The sequence below is a fragment of the Lutra lutra genome, chromosome 4 (assembly GCF_902655055.1).
Source record: "Lutra lutra chromosome 4, mLutLut1.2, whole genome shotgun sequence".
NCBI lineage: Eukaryota > Metazoa > Chordata > Mammalia > Carnivora > Mustelidae > Lutra > Lutra lutra.
Window position 1 is genome coordinate 145196243 of NC_062281.1, and position 22582 is coordinate 145218824.

A 22582-nucleotide genomic window follows, 5' to 3' on the forward strand; every position below is an offset into this window, starting at 1 on the left:
CCTGGGTGCTTTCTCACTTTCAACCTCTAAAGCTTTATCAAAGAGTTCTTGGTTAAAGGGTTCATGAGCTGTGAAAGTTGGTCAACTCACTTGTCATCGCCAGAATGAAGATACTCGTACCGCAGAGGCTGGCTGGGAGCAGGGAGCCATAGCGTAAGTGCGCTCTGCCACGCAACTGGCTTTCCTCCACTCTTTCTAAAAATCGTCTTTCAAACTAAAAAATCAGTCCCTGCCTTCTAGGAGCCCACAGGGGCAGTGGGAGAAATGGAAAGTAAACAGGCTATAAACTACAGCATGCTAAGTGGCTTAAGGAGGGTTCTATAGGAATACCCAGATTCCCAAACCAGACCCTGGAGGGTCAGCAACAACTCCTTGGAGAAAACAGTGTTTAAGGAATAGGCAGGAGTTGGGGGGGATGGTGGAGGATGGGACGGAAGGGGAAAGTGATGCAGACAGACAGAAGAGCAGCGACAAAGACACAGAGACGACAGAGCACAGTGTGTCCAGGTGGTTCCCTGTGTCTGAACGGTAAGGCAGAGAGCAGAGGATGAGGAGTTGGCAGGTAGCAGGCAGGCAGCACACATGGCCTTACGGGTGACACACAGGCGCCTGGACATTAGCACTGGCAAGAGCACCTCACTGATGCGACGGAGAACAGATCAGAGGAGGCGAGCATGGAGGCCCAAGGCCATGAGGGGATCTCTGCGGTAATGCAGGTGAGGTGTGGTGACTCCACTCACAGTGGCTGTGATCACAACCCCCTTGCTGGGCGTTCAGAGTATGAAAACATGAGGGATGTGTCTCCCACATGTTGTACTATGTTTTCTAAAGGAGTCTTACACAGGGAGGCCACTTTCTGTCTAGTGGGTGAACCAGAAATGCAGCTGAATTCAGCATGAACTCGGAGGCAGAGGAAGCAGAGGGACCAAGACCCCAAAGCTTGGCCTCCCCTGAAATGCAGCGAGCTTGGCCTTTGTTTTCCTTCTCTGAGGCAGGGCCCCTCCCTTGTAAGCCTGGCCCCTTTCTGGACCTGGGGAGCTTCCCTGAACTGGAATCTGCTTTTCCAAAATGAAAGCTGAATGTCAAAAGGGAGGGGAAATGTGAAATTTCAGAGTTTAGCCCCAACAGTTCCAACCCAATTTTCTCACTGTAATCCCCACCACACCCCAACGAAAACAGGCCTGACTCACAGACCACATCAATCCTGGCGGGTGGGGAAGCTTGGCTGCAGGCCTCTGGCCAGCCGCTCGGGGCCCCATCCCCCAGCATTCCTGGTGGGCACATGTGTTGGGGTGTCTCTCTGGAAGCCACAGACAGAGGAAAGGTGGCCCTCACCCACACGCACCCCCACAGATCCGTGGCCCCAGCCATCTTCCTCCCCTGAGCTTTTAACTTCCAAACCTGTAGCCATGTGGGGTCGGGGAAGCAGCTGAATTATGATCAGGGATGAAGAGGAAATTTCTAAAGCCATTCCAAGGGCCACAGCCTTGTCTGCATCTGATTCAACAGATGGAGAGGAAGGAAAAGGGTCATGGAAAGTCAGTGAGATCCCCACTCAAAATTCCACTTCCACCACATGGTAGCTGGGCACCTGGGGCAAATTACTCAGGCTTCTCTTTTGCCTCAGTTGTCTCAGCTCTAGAATGGGAATAATAATTTCTTGCTTAGAGGGTTACTCGGAAGTCTGTAGCCCAACATTTTGAAACTGAATAGGTACTTAGAAAATCTGGATTCTAGAGGCGCCTAGGTGGCTCAGTGGGTCAAAGCCTCTGCCTTCGACTCAGGTCATGGTCCTGGGGTCCCGGGGTCCTGGGGTCCCGGGGTCCTGGGATCAAGCCCTGCGTCGGGCTCTCTGCTCAGCAGGAAGCCTGCTTCCTCCTCTCTCTCTCTCTGCCTTCCTTTCTGCCTATTTGAGATCTCTGTCTGTCAAAAAAAAAAAATAAAATCTTAAAAAAAGAAAGAAAGAAAGAAAGAAAATCTGAATTGTAGCATCAGGGGCTGCCTACACATTCGGAAGGCAGTTACCCTGTACAGTCTACTACCTGTGCTGACTTCACTTCCTTCACTAGTCTTATGGACAGCTGGAGGGCATAATTGTGTTACACATTCTTCCCTTCCCAGGGCATTTCACACTTAATGTGGGTCAATACACATTTCCTGACTGACTGATACACCTAAGTATCAAGATCCCAGGGCCAGCTACGACCCAGCAATCGCACTACTGGGTATTTACCCTAAAGATAGAGATGTAGCAATCTGAAGGGATGCGTGTACCCGAATGTTTATAGCAGCAGTGTCCACAATAGCCAAACTATGGAAAGAGCCTAGATGCCCAACAACAGATGAATGCATAAAGATGTGACACACACACACACACACACACACACACACACACACACACACACACTGGAATACTATGCAGGCATCAAAAAACTGAAAGCCTGCCATTTGCAATGATGTGGATGGAACCTAAGCGTACTATGCTGAGCAAAATAAGTTAATCAGAGAAAGACATTATCATATGATCTTTCTGATATGAGGAATTTGAGAGGCAGGGCGGGGGGTTGTAGGAGGAAGGGAGGGGAAAAAAATGAAACAAGATGGGACCATAAGGGGAGGGAGATAAACCATAAGAGACTCTTAAGTTCTCTTAAGAAAACAAACTAAGGGGTGTTGGGGGGTTGGGAGGGGAGAGAAGGGGTGGCTGGTGGATGGACATTGGGGAGGGTATGTACTATGGTGAGTGCTGTGAACTGTGTAAGACTGATGATCACAGTCTGAAACAAATAATACATTATATATTAAAAAAAAAAAGACGCCTGGGTGGCTCAGTTGGTTAAGCAGCTGTCTTCGGCTCAGGTCATGATCCCAGCGTCCTGGGATCAAGTCCCACATCGGGCTCCTTGCTCATCAGAGAGCCTGCTTCTCCCTCTGCCTCTGCCTGCCATTCTGTCTGCCTGTGCTTGCTCTCTCTCTCTCTGACAAATAAATAAATAAAATCTTTAAAAAAAAAAAAAAAAGATCCCAGGGCCAGGGGCACCTAGGTGGTTAAGTTAAGGTTAAGTTAAGTATCTAACTTGATTTCAGCTCAGGTAGATCAAGCGCCCTGTCAGGCTCTGTGCTGAGTGTGGAGCCTGCTTAAGATTCTTTCTCCCATGGTGCCTGGGTGGCTCAGTGGGTTAAGCCTCTGCCTTCGACTCAGGTCATGATCTAAGGGTCCTGGGACTGAGACCTGTATTGGGCTCTCTGCTCAGTGGGGAGCCTGCTTCCCTGCCCCCCACCACCACCTGCCCCTCTGCCTACTTGTGATCTCTGTCTGTCAAATAAATAAATAAAATCTTTCAAAAAAAAAAAAAAGATCCCAGGGCCAGAGGGAGGTGAGGACAACAATGCCAAAATTAACACTCTCTGGCACCCAAGGCACAAAGTATGACCCTTTAATAAATAAAATATAGAGGCATTTGTGCAAATGCAAAAACCTTTCTTTCACTTGTTAGAAGCAGCCAGTCAATAGCGGGGGCCAGGCAAAGTACTGGCAAACCGGGCAGGGCTGAGCTTCATTGCCTGGGGATATGTCACCACTACCCAGTGATGCCAACACTGGGCAAGTAACCAGACCCCATCTGTAAAATGGGAATATTGGGAGTATCTAGAGTGACTGGGAGCATGTAAAGAGTATATGGAAAGCACTCAACAATGTTTGGCATCTAATGTTCAATAAATACTCATCTTCCTCTCATCTTTGTGAGAGCTCAGTTTTGTTTGCTGGGCTAGACCCCCCTTGTCAACCGGCAACGTTGGAAATCTTACCCCAGAGACCCTGTCCACCTGGGTGGGGGAGGGGTACAGACCTGAACTGCCTCTCTGGAATAGTCTGTACACCAAGGGGACTTTGTGGAAATGCCCTGCAAACCATTAAATGCATTACAAGTATTAGTGTTACAGTTTTGTTTTCCTAATACTTTAAAATCTAGAAACAGTATTATAAGCATAATCCTAGTTCCCGCTCACTTGACAATCTACCATGAGCGAGATAAAGTGCCCACTGCTGTGCACAGGTCCATTCACTCAATGTTCTTGATGACTCCATAAAGTAGGAACTATTTTCATCCTGATTTTTTTTTTTTACAATTTTTTTTTAGTAGGCTCCACGTCCAATGAGGGGCTTGAACTCGACCCTGAGATCAAGAGTCACAACTCCAGAGACTGAGCCAGCCAGGCACCCCTTCATCCTGATTTTCAAGATACTGAGAATGTATTCAAAAGTGACTCAAAGGCCCAAGCTGGATTCAAACTCATGTCTGTTGGCTTCCAAACCAATGTGTTTAACTACTACATTACACTCATGGAGTGAATATAAATGTTCTAAGTTGGGGCACCCGGGTGGCTCAGTTGGTTAAGTGTCTGCCTTTGGCCAAGTCAGGATCCCAGGGTCCTAGGATAGAGCCCCACATCGGGCTCCCTGCTCAGCGGGGCAGTCTGCTTCTCCCTTTGCCCATGCTCATGCTCTCTCTCTCTCTCAAAAAACCAAAAATCTTTAAAATAAAATAAAATCGTTCTAAGACGAGTAAGATGTCAATGCGCTCAAGATATCCAGCCAAATACTGGTCATCTTGCTCTCAGCTTCTGAGAGTTCTGCCTCTGTCCCCTCAATATGCATTACAGTATCTCAACACCACAAGGCACATGGCCGCACTTTGCTATTTAATATTTCCTGGGAGAAAAAAATCTCCTGAAAATCATCTAGCTTTCCCTCATTCCAAATTAACCAAGTCGAGCTTACATAAAGTAAGCTACCTCGGATGAATCTAGGGCTCAGTTGACTCTGCTAAGATCTGAAATCACAGTTCTTGAGTACAAGGATTTTAAACCTAGTGCAGAGAACATTTTGTCTTCTAGCTAGGACATCCAAACAGAATACAATATCTTCTTTAAAAAAAAAAATTTTTTTTCTTTCTGAAAGTGAAAGAGCATTTTGCATTTAAGGGGGAAAAAAAAGACATCAAGAAATAGTGGGTTATTTTGCTTTAATATTCCACAATATTTGTGTGGGACTATGTTGCAAAAACAAGGCAGACATCTGTAGACAAGTACGTCTCACTCTGAGGAAAGAACTGATTGGAGAGAAGGCACCAGAAATTGGATTTTACTGGAACACATGTAAACAGTGAATGGGGAGGAATTCACCAAAGAAAAATGAGCTTGCACTGTCATTTCACTGGGACAACCTAAGCGTGAGAAATGGCCTCACTGGCTCCCGCTCAGCCTCCATCCCACATTGTAGTGAACAGAAGCAGGTGCTCGGGAGACAAACACCTGCACAGCAGCAGGGCTTAAGGGCACAACACGGAGGGACGTTAGCAAAAGCCCCTAGGTCCCTTGCCCACACGGCATCTCAGCTGGCACTGTCACACTAATGGGCCAGTCATCAACAACTGGTTAGTGGAAAAACCAAATCTTAAGAAGCCTGGGTGGATACATTTTGTTTGTCCATGCTCTTCAATCAGATGACTTGGAGGGTCCTGAGGCAGAGGGACGTACCGCAACTGGCCTGTCTTCTTAGGTGATAACGGTGGGCGCAGTGCGTCCCGTCCTCTCCTGGAGTTGGGACACCTTCAGAGCGATGGAAATAAGGGGGGCCAACATGACCTGAGGGAGACACAAAGAGAACCTTTTCCATTACTTTCTCTAGACACAGATCCAGAGCTCTAGCCCTCAGATGGCCTCCAAGACCTACTTTCTCTAAACTTAATGAACAACTACGAGTTACTCTTGACCCCTTCTTCTCCCACATTGCCCTTGTCCAATCTATTAGCAAACGTAAGTAGTTTTTACCTTCTATACGTCTCTCAACGGGCACCATCTCTCTCCAACCTGGGCCATCAATCTCGCTAAATCAACTTTCTCTTTCTCACCTGGAACAATGGTCCTTCTACTTCCACATCCTCTAATTTGCCGCCCACATTGTCCCCAAAGAGATCTTTGCAAAATGCAACAATACTACCTTCCAACTACTTCTCACTCAGGGGGAAAAAGAAAAGAATTCTGCTGTTGCAGGATATGTTTATAAATATAAATAATTTTTAATTTTTTTAAATGAAAACATTTTTTAAAACCACTTACTTATCTAGCTAAACTGCCCATGTTACAGATGAGAAAACTGAGATCCAAAAAGATGAAGTGATTTAACCAAATGACCCAAGGGCAGAGCCAAGAGCAGTTCATTTCCTACTGCCCACTGTTGCTTTCCCTCATCTTAATCTCTACCAACTCATGATTCCTGGCTGAAAGCAGGAAAAGCAACTCCACGAGCTGAGCACAGCACTTGCCATTCCCCTGGGGGTTCCAACAGTCCCAGAAAGTGCTGAGGCAAAGGTCCAGCAGCTCCAGAGTAAGGGAAGGCATCTCGTGGCTGGAATGGTGATACATCTAGGCACTGTGGGCAGCTCACACCCTTTAGACCCCTCGCACCACCCTCCCCACCTCCCTCCCCACCTCTCCCCCACCTCCTGACAACTATGGTTCAAAGAAACTTATCTTTCATTCATTCTTAAATGTCTACAACATACCTGGTATTAGGACAAAAGACCACAATTCCCTTCTTTTTCTCCTGCTATATTATTCTGTGCGTCTACAACGCAGACACCATTGCCTTTAGTTTAAGTTTTAGGGACACCTACAGTACGACAGAGATCTTGCAACAATTGAACCTAGAGTCTGGACACAATAAAAAAAATGTAAAAGTGAACCCTCCTCTCGACTCTAAGAGCCACATGTTCTTAAAAGCTAATCCTATGTGCCAGGCGCAGCATTTGGAATTTCGAGTCCCTTGTCTCCTTAAATCCCTATAATACCTCGGAGTGGTAGAAAGTACTCTACCAGGAAACCACAGCTCAGAGCACGGAAACTACTTGCCCGCAGACACACGGCTACTACTCAGGTGGCAGAAACTGGATTGAAAGCAAGACCTTTCTACATCTAAACTTTATTCTCAAAACCACTATGCCAAGGCTTTCCGAATGAGTTTCCTCGGATTTTAATTAGGTGTTAGAAGGAAAAAGGCTTAGTAGAATAAGCATGGTGAAATGCCACTCAAACAGGCGTCTTTGCCGCGAGTTTTCTCAGAGCCCGTAAGGTGCCATGTGTGTTATGAATCCTGAAGAAGGGGTTAATGGACCACAACAGCTCCTATACTTTTTTGGCTGTGCAACTCTGGTGGGGGAACATCTGTCAAGACCATTGAGGAACAAACAAGGTGAAAGTCTCCTGTGTGTCACTGTCTCCCCTCAGCTCCTCCCCTGGGGTGGCTGTCCTCTAAGTTCTCCACCCCACCCCTGCCTCCGGGGTCCCTCCTCACTCTGACATACTTCTGGAGATCCTCTGGGTAGGTCTGGGAGCCCAAACCACCAGGCTTCCAGTCTGCAGACTCTTCCATATTGGCCTTTGTTGCTGGGTCATGAGACTCTCTGCTCCACCACCAAATCTGGAACCAGCGTGTGCCCTTCCAGAACAGGCGATCAGACCAAGCAGAGTAGCAAATGACCAGTGACAGACCAGAACGCCAGAAGAGGGGCTGATTTAAAGATTAGTTTTCCTGACTGTTGCTCACCAGGCACGTGACCCTATGAGCTGCCGTTTAACCTTTCTCTGCCTATTTCTTCATCTGTGGTAGGGACAAGAATGGGGGCTACCTCATTTGAGACTTCAGTGAGTATATCCACTTGGGTAATGGGCTTAGAACAGAGCTTGGCACAGAGAAAACACTGAGATAATGGTTAGCTGTCACTGTTGTTACGACGTACTGAAGGAGACACAGAGAAAACTGAACACACGTGTTTTGACCACCGGAGAAACGGGCTGTGGTAACACAGACTCGGGGAAACCACTACTGTTCCCTTTAATGGAAAGCATTAACTCATCAGGACACAGGGCCTGGGCATTACCTGAGGGTCCTGGTAGATCTTGGCGATATCTTTCTCGTAGCTGTCGATGTACAGCCGAATCGTGGCCCCCGCGCTCCCCGTGCCACTCAGCCGAAAGATGATGCGGGAACCGTCTGCAAAAATGAGCCGCAGGCCCTGGAGAAGGGAAGCAGAGATGTGTCCCCCACCTGCTGGAAGGGAGACTGAAGGCTGGCAAATACAAGGGGTTCGTGTGCAGATGGAATTTCCTCCGCACGTGATCAACTGGAAGATCGGGCCCTTGATAAAGGACGGCAGTCACGCCCCAGGAGTCGGCTGTGGTCAGCCCGTCACTGCGTCCGGCCAAAGGGGGCTGAGCTTACGGGGGGAGAAGCATGCCCAGCGTCAGGTGGGAGATCTGATCTGGGGCGCAGGGGTCCTGAGGACACAGGCCGGCCCTCCCCGCCTCTCCCCACTCCCCTGTAATTTATGGCCTGAACATTCCAGTTTGAAGCCTAATAAATAAGTAAACAAATAAGTCGCTAGATACAGAAATTTGATCCCCAGATCAGGAGGAAAACATGGACAGAATGGGCTGAAACCAGAGCAGAAGAGATTCCAGACAGAGCAGAGGAAGAACTCTCACAATACCAACAGAGAGGCTCAAATGGAGAACAGCAGGCCACACGCCGCAGCTGAAGCCAGCTACTGCCAACCCAGCAAGCAGGAGCCAGCGATCACTCTCCTCTCAACGCCTGAGGACTCAAAGTGGGGTCCATGTGGGTGCCATGCCAACCCATGCCCCCAACCCCCTGCTGCCTTCTTCTTTCCTCCCTGGCAGCATCTCTCATCCTCAATAACCTTCTTGCTTCAGGAGAATTGAAGCTAAAGATTCTCACATACATATTCTGTCACCTGAGGTAGGAAGAGTCAGCAAGACAGCGGTCTGAGACCTAGTCCTCGTGAGCCTGTCATTCTTCTATACAAAGAACTTCAAAGTCGGACACCAACCAGGAGAGACACTGCTCCTCAGCTGCTGTTTGTCACCAAATCCCGTCCCGTGTCTAATCGTGCCATTCGGCCATGAAGACAGGAAAGGAAATGCACACAGCACCTTCCTGATTCCATCATCATGAGGAGGATACCGTTAACTCCCATCTACCATTTCTTGCTTCTAGAAACATACCAGGTTTGTCTACCTCTCCCACAGCTTCAACTTGAAGCTTCTAAATTCTTTCCACTTGATGGCAGAGGCTATGTCTCCTTCAGAGGATTCTCCCTCCTCCCTGCCCTTCCATCCAAATCTTCAGACTTTCTGATTATAGAACATGAAGCTGTTGGGTTCTTCCTCACAGAGTGCAGCAAACAGCACCCATGCTCATGCCAACACACTTCACACACACGCCTCGGCTCCCCCTCCCTCCTCACAGATGCTGGGTGTAGCGCAGATGGGGGTTACTTTCCCTAATTGCCCATTTTCTCTCTGAAGGCTTCTCTACAAACACTTCTGCCCTGCCATCCTGTGGACCCCACCCTGCCCTCTTCCATACCCACCTCCTACTCTATCCCCCGTCTCTCTTTATCTCAAACGTTGCTTACAATCATCTGTACCAGACCCAGAGTTCTCACAGAGGGTGAACAGGCAGAGAGAAGAAAGCCCACTGGGCCAGCATTTTGAGGATGGGAGACTCTGGTGCTTAGGGTCGCTGTGGCCATGCTCCAACCACCCATCCACTGCCTGCTCTCCAGACAGACACTCTTATCAAGGCTGCGGTCGCCCTCCTTCAAAGCTGTCGGCTACCTTGAGAAGGACCGGGCCAAAAATCTGCGTCTATCAGGAAAAAGCAAACTGGAAAGCTGTAAAGTAATTTTCATCTCCTTTATTATCTCTGCTTCTAAATTATTAGTGGTGAGTCCATCCCGTGACAACAGCTGAACCAGAGGAGAAAAGACCCCGGGCCCCGGGTGTCTGTGAGAAGCCTGGATGAAGGCCCACCCAGACTGCAGCCTTGGCTCCCTGGCACCCAGCGAGGGAAACCCTAACAGCTGTCTCCATCCAGACATGATGCAGGTTCTCAACTCTGATGTCTTGCTACATACGCACCACCGTGCTGGACTGGCTGCGTGTCATGTGCTGCAGATGGTAACAGCTAACATTTCTAAGTCCAGAATGCCTCATCAATTTTTCTTCTTCTTTTTTTTTTTTTAGAAATCAGAACATACCAGAGAAAGGTCTATGATAATGCCACTCTCACCACTGGCATTCTGCTATCATCTCCTGAGAGAAAAAGAGGGGACTGATAGCAAGGCAGTAGTTCACCTTTTCAGCTTCAGATTCTAGGGTTCCTTTCTGCACACGCATTCAGCACAATGTCTTGCACAGAATTCTGGAGGATGTAAAAAATCCCTCTGGAGCAGGGGCTAAGAGTTCCAGAATGAGAACACAGGGGAGTACACAGAACCAGGGCAAAACCCATCTCCCCTATGAGTATATTTGCAAGTTATGTGTGACCCAGCAGAAAGCTGGCAACTGTGGGGGAAAAAAGGGAGGGGCTGCGAATAGAAATAGAAAATAGGGATAAGAAAAAGGCTCAAACAGCCTTTTTCTTTTTTCTCTTGAGATTTCAGGCCTCTCTCCCATACACATAAATCTGTTCCTACCTGATTCCTTGAAACGCTTCCATCCACTGGATCACTGTATTCAAAGTTATCAATTTTCTCCACAGTGTAAACTTTGTCACCTACTGAGAACTGCTTCCCCATGAAGGAGCGGTCAGATATCAGGGCCTCCAAGTCCTTCATCATTTTGTTGGCACCCTCAGCCTCCACCTCCTCATAATCGTACCTGCAAGAAGTCACAGAGGTGGGCCCACACACTCCCTTTGGATCACCCTGAGATAGATCACCGCTTCCTTCACCATCTGTTTGGACCTCCCCCCGACCCCAAACCCCCTAGCTGCTGAAGCAGCTGGCAAAAGGCTGTGCCTGTCCGTCTCTGGGGAGGGAGCAGATCAGGGATGGGAGGAAGGCTTTGCGGGGTTTCAGGGAAGGGCCAGGAACTTCTGAGTAAGCAGAAAACTCCCATCTTGGCTTTTCTACAGAATAAATTCTAGAAGGCTTGTGAAAGATTCTAACATCTAATCACCGCATCCTGAGGAGGTAGAATTAAATGCAGGGTTATCTCCCAAGGACTCTGCATCAAGAACATGAATCAAGCACTTCTCTTTCAAACTCCTAGAGCTTCTTCGGGATAAAACCTGGGACAGTTCCCAGTCTGGGACCTGCCCGCGGCTGCTGAGATTTTTGGCACAAGAGCATTCCGGTCTCCACGGGAGCTTCCTAAAGTGAGGCCAGGTTTTCACTGACCAGAGATAAGGGGCCAAACCCTAACTCTGTACATCTGAAAACAGCTCTGTCCTTTCAGTGAGGGTGGATTCTGGTCCAAAGTGCTTTGGGTTCACCCTGTCGGAGGAGGCTTGATGTAGATACAGAAGGATCAAAGCAGAAAAATAAATAAATAAATAAATAAAAATCATCACAAAAGAAATTCTATGACTATTATTATTATTACTCCCAGAATTGTTCCTGACTTCTTTCTTATGAGGTTAAAGACTCTGACAGGTGGCTTTTCTTGACCCTTGTGGCACACACCCTCTTGAGAGTTATTTTTTAGAGGCTCAAGACGGCAGAGTCTGTATTTATTTGCGATAGCAAAACAAACATGATATGTGCAAGATGACACCCTCTGAGGCATGAGAAATACTGGGGAGTTAAGGCCAACCTGTTCAGGCTCCAGGATTCTACGGATCAAGGACAGCAGTCCTCTTAGTCTTGAAGTCAGATCTTTCCCCTAGTTAAATGATAAACAGCAAGAAATCACAACCAGGTGTCTGTGCTTTCTGCCTGTGACCTTTGGGTGTTTGGGGGAAGTGTTCTACAAATCCTAGGCACAGAGGGGTGTGATGGAAAGAATCTGGACTTTGGCATCGGAACGAGCTACGAATCTAGCCTCTATCGCTTACTAACTGGGCAACTAGGAGCAAGTTGCTTCATCTCGCAGAATCTCAGCTGCCTCACCACTAACTGTTTTGAGGCTGACACAAAACAATGCCTAGCACTCCTGTTAAGTAGATGAAGGGTACGGTGGTGACTTAACTAACTAGAGATGCAGGTTCTAGGGACTTGATTTGCAATAGTTAGCAGTTATCTGAAATTAATACAAATACGTTAAAACGGTTTTTATTTTTTATTTATTTTTAAGATTTTATTTATTTATTTGACAGACAGAGATCACAAGCAGGCAGAGGGGCAGGCAGAGAGAGAGGAGGATGCAAGCTCCCTGATGAGCAGAGAGCCCGATGCGGGGCTCGATCCTAGGACCCTAGGACCATGACCTGGGCCGAAGGCAGAGGCTTAATGCACTGAGCCACTGAGACGCCCCTAAAATGGTTTTTAAATGGAGACTCTTAACTGATTCAAGAGTGACCCCTTTTCTAAACAAACCTTCTAACCTTATTCCATTCTAGTTACTATTCTCTTGTTAACTCGTTCATTTATTCATTCAAAGCATATTTACGGTGTCATTAGGAGTGAGGTGTTCAGTGATAGCAGAAGCACAGAACCAGACATGGTCCTGCCTTCATGACACTCTAGAATCTAGTGAGCCCATGACTGCTGTTCTGAATTACCAGGTTTTCCCGGTTCTTAGGAAGTAGAGATTCTTGCTATGGTTCCCAGGGCTACTGCTGCGGTACCACGTGAACCTTATTACTTAGACCTTCCTCAGAAGAATGACTTGCAATGAAGAAGAAGACAGCAATGGCCTTCTCTCAAGTTGATAAAAGGATTCTGAGTAAGGAGGCTGAGTTGCTTAAGGTTTAATTCTTACGGGACTATCCAGAGACCGTGGACTGACTATTTAATCTGTGACACAGTCTTTAAAGATTTTTTTTTTTTTTTTTTTTTTTTTGACAGATAGAGATCACAGGTAGGCAGCGAGGCAGGCAGAGAGAGAGAGGAGGAAGCGGGATCCCTGCAGAGCAGAGAGCCCGATGCGGGGCTCGATCCCAGGACCCTGGAATCATGACCTGAGCTGAAGGCAGAGGCTTTAACCCACTGAGCCACCCAGGCGCCCCTGTGACACAGTCTTTAAATTCTCTAATTTAACTCACCTGTTTTATAGAAAAGGCAAATGAAGCCCAAAGAAATTACATCTATGCATTTCTTACCGATTAGCAATTCATCTACTCCCTTTTTCTCATAGTTCCTTTCAATAATTAGAATAGTGAGGTCTAGAAAAAATTTTGTTAGATTTTTACACTTACTGGGGGTAAGGCAAGTTGGAATTAGTGAAAAGCACTTCTCAAAAAAAAAATATTAGTGCCTTTTAAAAACAGAAGTATGCATGGCAAAGAAGAATTACTATGTACTCTAAGTATTTTGTTCACTGCCCAATTCCCAGTGCCTGGCAGAAAGTAGGCACACAGTCAAGATTTATTGAATCAATGAATGAAGTATTGACAAGTATGCAGCCTTTGGGGACCTATTTTAATGAGTCAGAAAAGTTGATTTAGACTAAGCATAATTGTTTCCATAATTTCAGAAAAAAAAAAAAAAGTTTCCATACTTTGAGTGTCCCAGAGTTTATAAAACACTTTCAGACTCATATTTCATTTAATTCACTCAATGGCAGACTGTTATTACCATTTCTACAAATGAGGAAAATGAGGACAGTTTTCTGTTAGAGAGAGGTTAAATGACTTCCCAACTCACTAAGGGGCAGAAAAAAAATTCTAATCCATTCTTCTGAGTCCAAATCCAGCGCAATCATCATGTCCACCTCCATACATTTAAAAGGCTTACAAAACATTTATTCTTTTGAATACATTAACTAAATTTTTTAAGCCTTGTTCTTTACGGCAAACATAAAAGGTGACCCTGATTGAATTATTTTAAAATTCCTCAATTTGTAGAGGCTAAATGAACTAGGGTTTTATTATCACTTGAGAAACAGGAAAAAAATCTATACACATGAGAACTCTCTCAGCACACTTCCCCACCCTACCTCTGTACCCCAGCCAGGCTGGGACTTACCTAGTGAAGAAATTCCGGCCATACTTCTGCCAGTGATCTTTGAGAATGTCCTCTACACTCTGTTTGCGGGTGGCTAGAATGGAGAGCCAAGCGAGGACAGCCCAGAGTCCATCTTTCTCGCGGATGTGATCAGAACCTGGCCAGGGGGTAGCAAGCAGTTTTGAGAAACATGATTTCTCCAAAACATTTGGGAATAAACTCAACAGTAAACATGGAGACCCAATCAAAAAAGTCATAAAACTTGATTGAGGAACTTGAATACATGGAAGGAACCACATAGAGAACAAAGCAACATAATATTGGAAAGAAGCTGATGCTTCCCAAAGTGATCTAGATATTTACAGCAAATGCCAATAAAAATATCAGAGGGATAATCTGGTGGAACTGGATATATCAATTACAAAGTATAAATGTGAGCAGAAAAAAAAACAAACAACAGAAGAACATGACCATTATAAATATTCAATAATTAAAAGCCTGACAGCCTAATGGAACAAAAGAAGGCACCTAGAAAGAGACCTAAACATGTGTATGACTTGAATATATGATAAAGGTGTTACTTCAAGGCTGTAGGAAAAGAAGGAATTACTTTTTAAGGTAGTATTTAGCTATCTAGCCAGACAGTTGGAAAAAAATTCAGTTTTTTCCCCTATAAAACACCACACCAAAAAGATTTCCAGGTAAATTACACATTCAAATATAAAATTTGAAAAGCTTTGGGGCGCCTGGGTGGCTCAGTGGGTTAAAGCCTCTGCTTTCGGCTCAGGTCATGATCCCAGGGTCCTGGGATCGAGCCCCGCATCGGGCTCTCTGCTCAGCAGGAAGCCTGCTTCCTCCTCTCTCTCTCTGCCTGCCTCTCTGCCTACTTGTGATCTCTGTCTGTCAAATGAAATGAATAAAATCTTTAAAAAAAAAAAAAAGAAAGAAAAGCTTTAAGTCCTTGAAGATATATAAAAATATAAGATATATATATATAGACATAAGTATAACATATACAATATAAATATAATAGAAAATATATATAAATATATTTTTTAAGTCTTGGGAATGGCAAATACAGGTAAATTCAGAATTCATAAGAGAAAAAAAAATCTATGTATTTGCCTACTAAAAAAAATAATTGCTGCGCCTGGGTGGCTCAGTGGGTTGAAGCCTCTGCCTTCGACTCAGGTCATGATCCTAGGGTCCTGGGATCGAGCCCCGCTTTGGGCTCTCTGCTCAGCGGGGAGCCTGCTTCCTCCTCTCTCTCTACCTGCCTCTCTGCCTACTTGTGATCTTTGTCTGTCAAATAAATAAATAAAATCTTTTAAAAAAATTATCATTTCTATCTGCAAAATAACTATAGGTAAAAGTAAAAGGCCATTGGCAAATCTTAAAAAAAAAAGATTTGTTAGCATGGAGGACAAGGGGAGATGGAGAGGAGAAGGGAGTTGAGGGAAATTGGAAGGGGAGGTGAACCATGAGAGACTATGGACTCTGAAAAACGATCTGAGAATTTTGAAGGGGTGGGGGGTGGGAGGTTGGGGGCACCAGGTGGTGGGTATTATAGAGGGCACGGATTGCATGGAGCACTGGGTGTGGTGCAAAAATAATGAATATTGTTATGCTGAAAAAATAAAAAAATTAAAAAAAAATTAAAAAAAAAGATTTGCAACATAAAGTAGATGTTTAATGTACCTCAATACAGAAAAAAATTACATGTTAATAAGGAAAAAGCAAAACTTCAATAGAAAAATAGCCCAAGGATATAAACAATCACTGAAGAATACATATAGCTACCCAATTACGTAAGAAGGTAGCATTATTTTTTAAAAAACAAATTGAAGTTAAAACCCCAATAAGAAACTGCTACTTGCTTAACAAATGGCCAGAGATTTTAAAATGAGAACACCTAGGATCAGGAGAGGTAGAAGGGAAATGGGGTTCCAGTATGCCACTGTGGGGAGAGGTACAACCTTCCAGAGACCAATTTGGCAAAAAGTATCAAAGCCTTAAAAAATGGACCTACTTCTGGATCCAGCAACTCCAATCCCGGGCATCTTTCTTTAACCAAGAGGGTTTGGTTAAGTCAACTTATGGCACATCTGTCCCCTTCCAAGGTACCTGCCAAAATCTTTACCAGAGCTACCACACTGGCTCATCTGGATGTGCTTATGTGCATGGAGACCCTCTTCCAAGAACCTGATACAGGACACAACTCTCCTTTTTAGACCTTAACTTCCTTGTTCTAAAAGCCGAACAAAACGGAACAAAATCTCCACACATGGACCGTACTGAGCGCTACTTTCTGACTCCTGAATAGGACTCAATACAAACCCTCTCCCACTAATGCTCTACACATTCATCATGCCTTGAACTCTTCAAGTGCCTGTGCACCCTTCTTGAGTTCCCACTGGGTCTTACTCTTCTTAGAACATCAGAGTGTCTCACAATGCTGGCTACGTAGTAGGCATGAGTGAAGTTTGTTTTCTTCCTCTTTTCATCCTTTTAGACCCAATTCAAATGTCCTCTTCAGTCTGGGACTAGTACCCAGCTCCCCTAGGCAGTTACGAGCTATGTTCTCTTCCTTCCCTCACAGCGACCCACTCAAACCCTCTACCGATTTATGAGCCTTTCACTCAGTTTCTCTCCTATTTCTTTTTTTTTTTTTTTTAAGATTTTTATTTATTTATTTGACAGAGATCACAAGTAGGCAGAGAGGCAGGCAGGGGGTGTGAGGGGGAAGCAGGCTCCCCGCTGAGCAGAGGGCCCATTGTGGGGCTCAATCCCAGGACCCTGGGATCATGACCTGAGCTGAAGGCAGAGGCTTTAACCCACTGAGCCACCCAGGCACCCCTCTCACCTATTTCTTAGAGACATCTTTTACTTATCCTTATAACAAAGTCTGGTGACTAGAATAGCACACTGAGTACATAAACAACTGTAAGGAGTGCAATGAATGAGTTTATCGGTTAATTAATCTACTACAACATTTTCTCTTTCTCTTTTTGGCTCAAAAAACACACATTTTTTTTTTTCCCCCAAAAGACCTTCTCTTCAATAAGATACCACTTTCAGAAACCACAGTTCTTAGAACCTGGAAGCTGACAGACCTGGAGATGTTGGGCAATACTTTTACATATCACTTTATGTAACAAATTCTTGGTTTACCGAATTTCATGATCTACGGACTTTTATTTGCCTGTATCGCTATCTCAAGGAACAGCAATGAGCTCTCTGGCCCTTACAGCATTTGCAAATGATGTTTTGGCGATAGTTCAGCCTGAGCAGCGAGATTCTGGCAGCTTCCCTGAAATACTGAGAATTCATGACAGAAGTACACAGCTTGGAATTATTTGTCTGTGCTCCCATGGGTATTTTTCTTCCTTCCTTCCTTTTTCTTTTCTTTTTCTTATTTTGTATTTATTTATTTATTTAGGCTAGACTGAAAGCATAAGGGGCAGTGTCCTTTGTGTTTTCCTGTTCTAAGTAAAGAATTCTACTTTTTCTTTTATGCAGAAAAGAAAATAAAATCTAAAGATCTTAACCAATTCTGACGGAGTTACTCAGAGATAACTGAATCACACATCTAATACCATCAACCAAATATCTGTGTTGGATAACATACACAAATATTCTATTCCATTTGCAAGATCCCTAGTGTCTGGAACTTCTTACTACTCTCACTAACCACCTTCATGTAATCAAAACTCTAGGTAACTCTACTACTCAGAAAGTCTGGGTACATTTCTTTTCGTTTTTTTTTTTTTAGGATTTACTTCTTTTATTTTAGAGAGAGAGCAACAGCTAGAACAAGTTGGGGAGCGGAGTGAATCTCAAGCAGACTTCCCGCTGAGTGTGGAGCCCAACATGGGGCTCAATCCTAGGACCCTGAGATCATGACCTGAGCTGAAATCACGAGTCATGCTCAACTGACCGAGCCACCCAGGTGCCCCCAAAGTCCAGGTACATTTCATTTTCTTTAGGATTCTGATGAATGAGGACAAGTTACAAGTAAAAAAAAAAAAAAAAAAAAAAAAAAAAAAAAAAAGCAATGGTGTATGTGTGTATGTTTCTAAAGATGCTGCTATTGTAATCATGGCAATTGTGTTTCATTGGAAGTTACTTATATTTAAGTCATGAAACCTCAGGGTGCCTAGGTGGCTCAGTCAGTTAAGCGTCTGCCTTCAGCTCAGGTCATGATTGCGGGGTCCTGGGATGGAGTCCTGCATCAGGCTCCCTGCTCGGCAGGGAGCCTGCTTCTTCTTCTCCCTCTGCTGCTCCCCCCGCTTGTGCTCTCTCGCTCACTCGCTCACTCTCTCTGTCAAATAAATAAATAAAATCTTAAAAAAAAAAAAGCCATGAAACCAGAATCTTTAAAACTCTGTTATTTACTGGTTTAACTTTTCCAAGCCTCCATTTCCTTGACTATAAAATGGGAATAATGTTACCCTTCTCACACAACTGTAAGACTTTACCGTGATAGAGGGTAGAAATATTTATTAACTGCTAAGTACTATATAAATGCAACTTACCATTATGGATAAGGGAAACATAAGAAATTTTGGGGGGGAAATGAGTGCTTTCCACTACTTTATTAAGCTTTCAAAAATAATGGCTCTTAACTGTACACATTGGTGATAAAAATGGAATATAACCCAGTACGTTCTTTTCTCTGGGCAGTGGCATTACAGTGTTTTCCTCTTCTTCCTCATCTAATTTTCCCATTATGAATGTGAATTACTGCTATCATTTCTTTTAATTTAAAAAAGGGAAAAGGGGGTGCCTGGGTGGCTCAGTGGGTTAAAGCCTCTACCTTCGGCTCAGGTCATGGTCCCAGGGTCCTGGGATCGAGCCCCCTGCCTGCCTCTCTGCCTACTTGTGATCTCTGTCTGTCTGTCAAATAAATAAAATCTTTAAATAAATAAATAAGTAAATAAGTAAAAAAGGGAAAAGAAGCCAGGCTCCCATAACTGTGAGGAAAGGGAAACACCTCCAGCAGGCACCCCTAGCCCTAGCTGACACAAAGGCAGTGGTGGGCTTTGCACTGGGTCTCTTCATACTTGGTTCAGCTCAGGGACTAACTGACTGCCTGGGAATTCTGCTCCTTCAGCGTCTTCAAACACCTGTCACTTTACTTCGGCCTAATCAGCACCTTGTGGTAAGTATACCCTCAGCTCGGTCAGGGCATATTCCAGGCCTCGGCCAAGAAAAATGTCAACCCTTGCTGAGGGAGCCAAAAGCTAACAGTTTGGGGATTAGTTTCCATTTACCAGTCTAGGCATCTTGGGAGTGCCGGGCACCTGACTCTGCCAGGTGACAGGTCTGAGGATGGGGCGTGGCAACTGAAGAAGAGCTACACGGAGTTGTCTGAAAACACTTCCATCTGGCTGTCACGTCTCTCTTTCTCTCTCTCCCCATCTTTAGCTCCCTTTTGGTCTTCTTCTTCTTTTTTTTTTTAAAGATTTATTTTACCCAATTTAAGAGAAAGGGGGCAGGGGGAGAGGCAGAGGGTGAGGAAGAGAGAGAAACACAAGCAGACTCTGTGCTGAGTATGAAGCCCAACCCAGGGCTCAATCCCATGACCCCGAGATCAGACCTGCACCAAAAGCAAGAGTCAAATGCTCAAACCAACTGCACCACCCAGGCACCCCTCCCTTTTGATCTTCTAAACACGCTATTCTCTCTGCCTGAAAATTTCCACTCCATATATCACCTATTAGCCTGGCTAACATCTCCTGCAATTACTTTCCACTTTACCCCAATCCAGGATGGCTTTCTTGTTGCCCTCCACGCTCACCCCTACTCTATCCTACCTGTCTGTTCTTCCCCGACCTCGACTCTGAGGTGTATCCCGGGCTGATGTCTGTATATCAAACATCAATAAGGGTTTGCCCCAGGAGTGGTCAGACCCCAGCTGACTGGCTGGGAGGTCCAGCAGACCTGCTCTGTCTACAGTCTTGTCCTCTTTGGCTTTTATGGCACAAATGAATTTACTCTGAAAGGAGAGGCAAGCTCCTCAGGAAGCCTCTTCCAGATCACTCCAGCCTTCAGGGCCTCTCCCTCAGCCACCACCAGACTTTCCCTTTAGCAATGAACTCTGTATTGCCTTGTGACTCCCCTGGAACTGGGTCCTTGGAGGAATATTGCAAGTGCCTGACGGGCAGGAGCCGCGTCATAACCCAAACTCCATCATGTGCTCAACAACTATGAATCAGTGTCCACCATGTTCCAAGTACAGGAGAAAATACCAAGATGTGTAAGACATGTTACTTGCCCTCACAGATCAGCACAGACATACAGGGGAGGGAGACAGACATGCAGGTAATAGTTTAACTAAGTTAGTTATAATTAGGTTCTCAGCCTAGTTTTAGTGTGGTATTCTGTCTGGGAAATCTCCAGAGATGGGTTGTTCTAACTTTCCCATGGGAAACTCACCTACAGGAAAATACACTCAAAAGCTGTGCAAATCAGAATGTGCAGAGAACCAGACAGAAAATGGGATTCCCGACACGACAGAACCAGGTTAGGTGCCCTGCCAGGAAAGCTCCCAGGGCTCCCTGCAAGTCACCATCAATCACTCTGCATACTTGTAATTACCTGGCCAGGGTCTGATGACTTCTTGCCCCAAATGTGGATTCTACAGGGCCCTGCACAAGACCATACCCATCTGCCCCCAGAGCCTCACTCAGTATCTGGGATGTGGTTAAAGTTCAATAAACATTTGAGGAACGAGTCAATGCAAAGACGTACAAACATGAAAAACTTTTCCTAAGAAATTACAATTAAGAGAAATTTGCAAAGCATTAATGCTGTACTTCTTCAAGTCATCACTCCTATAGCACGCATCATCGCTAAAACCTTTTAAAGATGCAGCAGGAAAAACTGTTACTAACCTCTAGACCTGGCCAGATCATAATATACTGGCATATTTCTACATACCAGGTTCATCTTCAACGGTTTTCTATCCCTTTCCCAAGCCCCCCATTTTCCTGAGGAAGTTTCAAAAGCAGTGACATTCTGTTCTATCTGCAACTTCATGTTCTATTTCCTTCCCAATTTCCCAACAAATTCAAGATGGGACAGAACACCACTTCCACCCTCTGCCATTGTGTGTAAACATGGATATCATCATCCACTGTCAGGGGGGAACAATAACTCTGCACCGTGAGATCAGCCAAAAATAATAGGTTCAGCCTGTCTCGTTCTGGAGCCCATTTCTGAGTCCCTTTACCCCGATATTTGTAATGCTGATGTGTGAGGAAGTGTCCCAGCCTTTGTGGCTGTGATGATCCTGAGATGCCGCGGCTGTCCCTGCATCATGGACAGACTGATGTATGCTTGGGAACATGAGTAATATTCTGGCTTGTGCTCTGAAATGCTTGCTAATGGTTTGTTTGCTGAGCCGGTTCTTCTGAAGTCTGACTCCTTTGCACCTCTTTGCAAGTCAACTTCTCTTCCTTTATAAAAGCTCATCTGTTCTCACGAACACCTTAGGTACCCGACTCTGGACTACGGAGTGGGAACGGTGTTGAGTCCCCACAAGAGGTAAGGTAAGGATTCTCCACAGAGGTGCGTGTTTAAGTCCAAGAGCACTGCCTGCCAACTACGATTCCAACAACACACAGGAAATCACACCGAGTGACTTTGAAAGTCTTTTCATTTCCAACACCAGGATTCTGTTTGTCTAACTGGAGGGTGTCAGGTGAATACTGTGGTCACTCACTCAGTTATTCAACAAGTGTTTGCTGAGCTCCTACTCCACGCTGGCCTTTAGAGGAGGCTCTGGGGCTATGACGGAGAGTAAGACAGCTGTGATTCCTGTCTTCACATAACACAGTCTAGTGGAGCACTGGCTAGATTAACTAGATGATAATCAAGTAATCATAAGTAATTTTTAAATTACAGCTGTAATATATGCAACAAAGGAGAAGTGTATGTGCCATGAGAGCCAAGAAGAAGGGGAGTGGACCCACAATGGAAGGTTAGGGAGGCTTTCCTGAGAAACTGCTCCTGCTCTCATCTGGAAAAATACAGAAATAAATGACACTGTACTCAATGAAACTATGGAACTGAAATCCCACAAAGCTTGTTTAGTCACTAGTGTCCACCCTGAGAAACTCTGTAAAGAAACTGCGGGAAGCATTCACCAGCAAGGGACTAGAAGGTGGAAATTAACTCCTCTATAAACAAGGAGATCAGAAGTTCACTTAAATGACTTCAGCTGCTACTCATTCACAGCAGCAGAGGCCCATAGCTACGCAGCTTGGTTTTTGAACGTTTGTTGCAGAAACATTACAGAACAATTTTCTTTTTTTCAAAGAGAAAGAGAGTTTGTGGATTATTCTCATGATGCATTCTCTCTTTGGATAAAAGAGATATCAAAGGGAAGATTAAAATCACAGTTGGCACTTAGTATTTAAATGAGTTAATAAAGAGGAACAAACTTTAACAAGAAATAATTTAAAGTCTAATGTCTGGGTTCAAAAAAAACAATCCCTCAAATGTAACATGAATGACAAATTTTCTTGGCAAATTCTCCTGAGTAAAAACTTAAAGGGGCTTCATTAGCCACATTATATGGGCTAAGCAGTATTATGAAATGTCCT

The 22582-nt window shown here is 45.0% G+C and overlaps 1 protein-coding gene across 2 annotated transcripts in view; it reads right to left on the reverse strand.

Annotated features, from left to right (window-relative positions):
• Positions 1 to 5010: 5010 nt before the first annotated feature.
• PGM1 (phosphoglucomutase 1) overlaps positions 5011 to 22582 on the reverse strand; it is a 62857-nt gene continuing 45285 nt past the window's right edge. For both annotated transcript variants that reach the window (XM_047726303.1, XM_047726302.1), the window contains exons 8-11: positions 13995 to 14130; positions 10563 to 10746; positions 7944 to 8078; positions 5011 to 5649 (exon numbers count right to left, since the gene is read on the reverse strand). In XM_047726303.1, the coding sequence (XP_047582259.1) occupies positions 5560 to 5649; positions 7944 to 8078; positions 10563 to 10746; positions 13995 to 14130 (545 nt within the window). In that variant the 3' untranslated portion in view covers positions 5011 to 5559. The remainder of the gene's footprint in view (positions 5650 to 7943; positions 8079 to 10562; positions 10747 to 13994; positions 14131 to 22582) is intronic.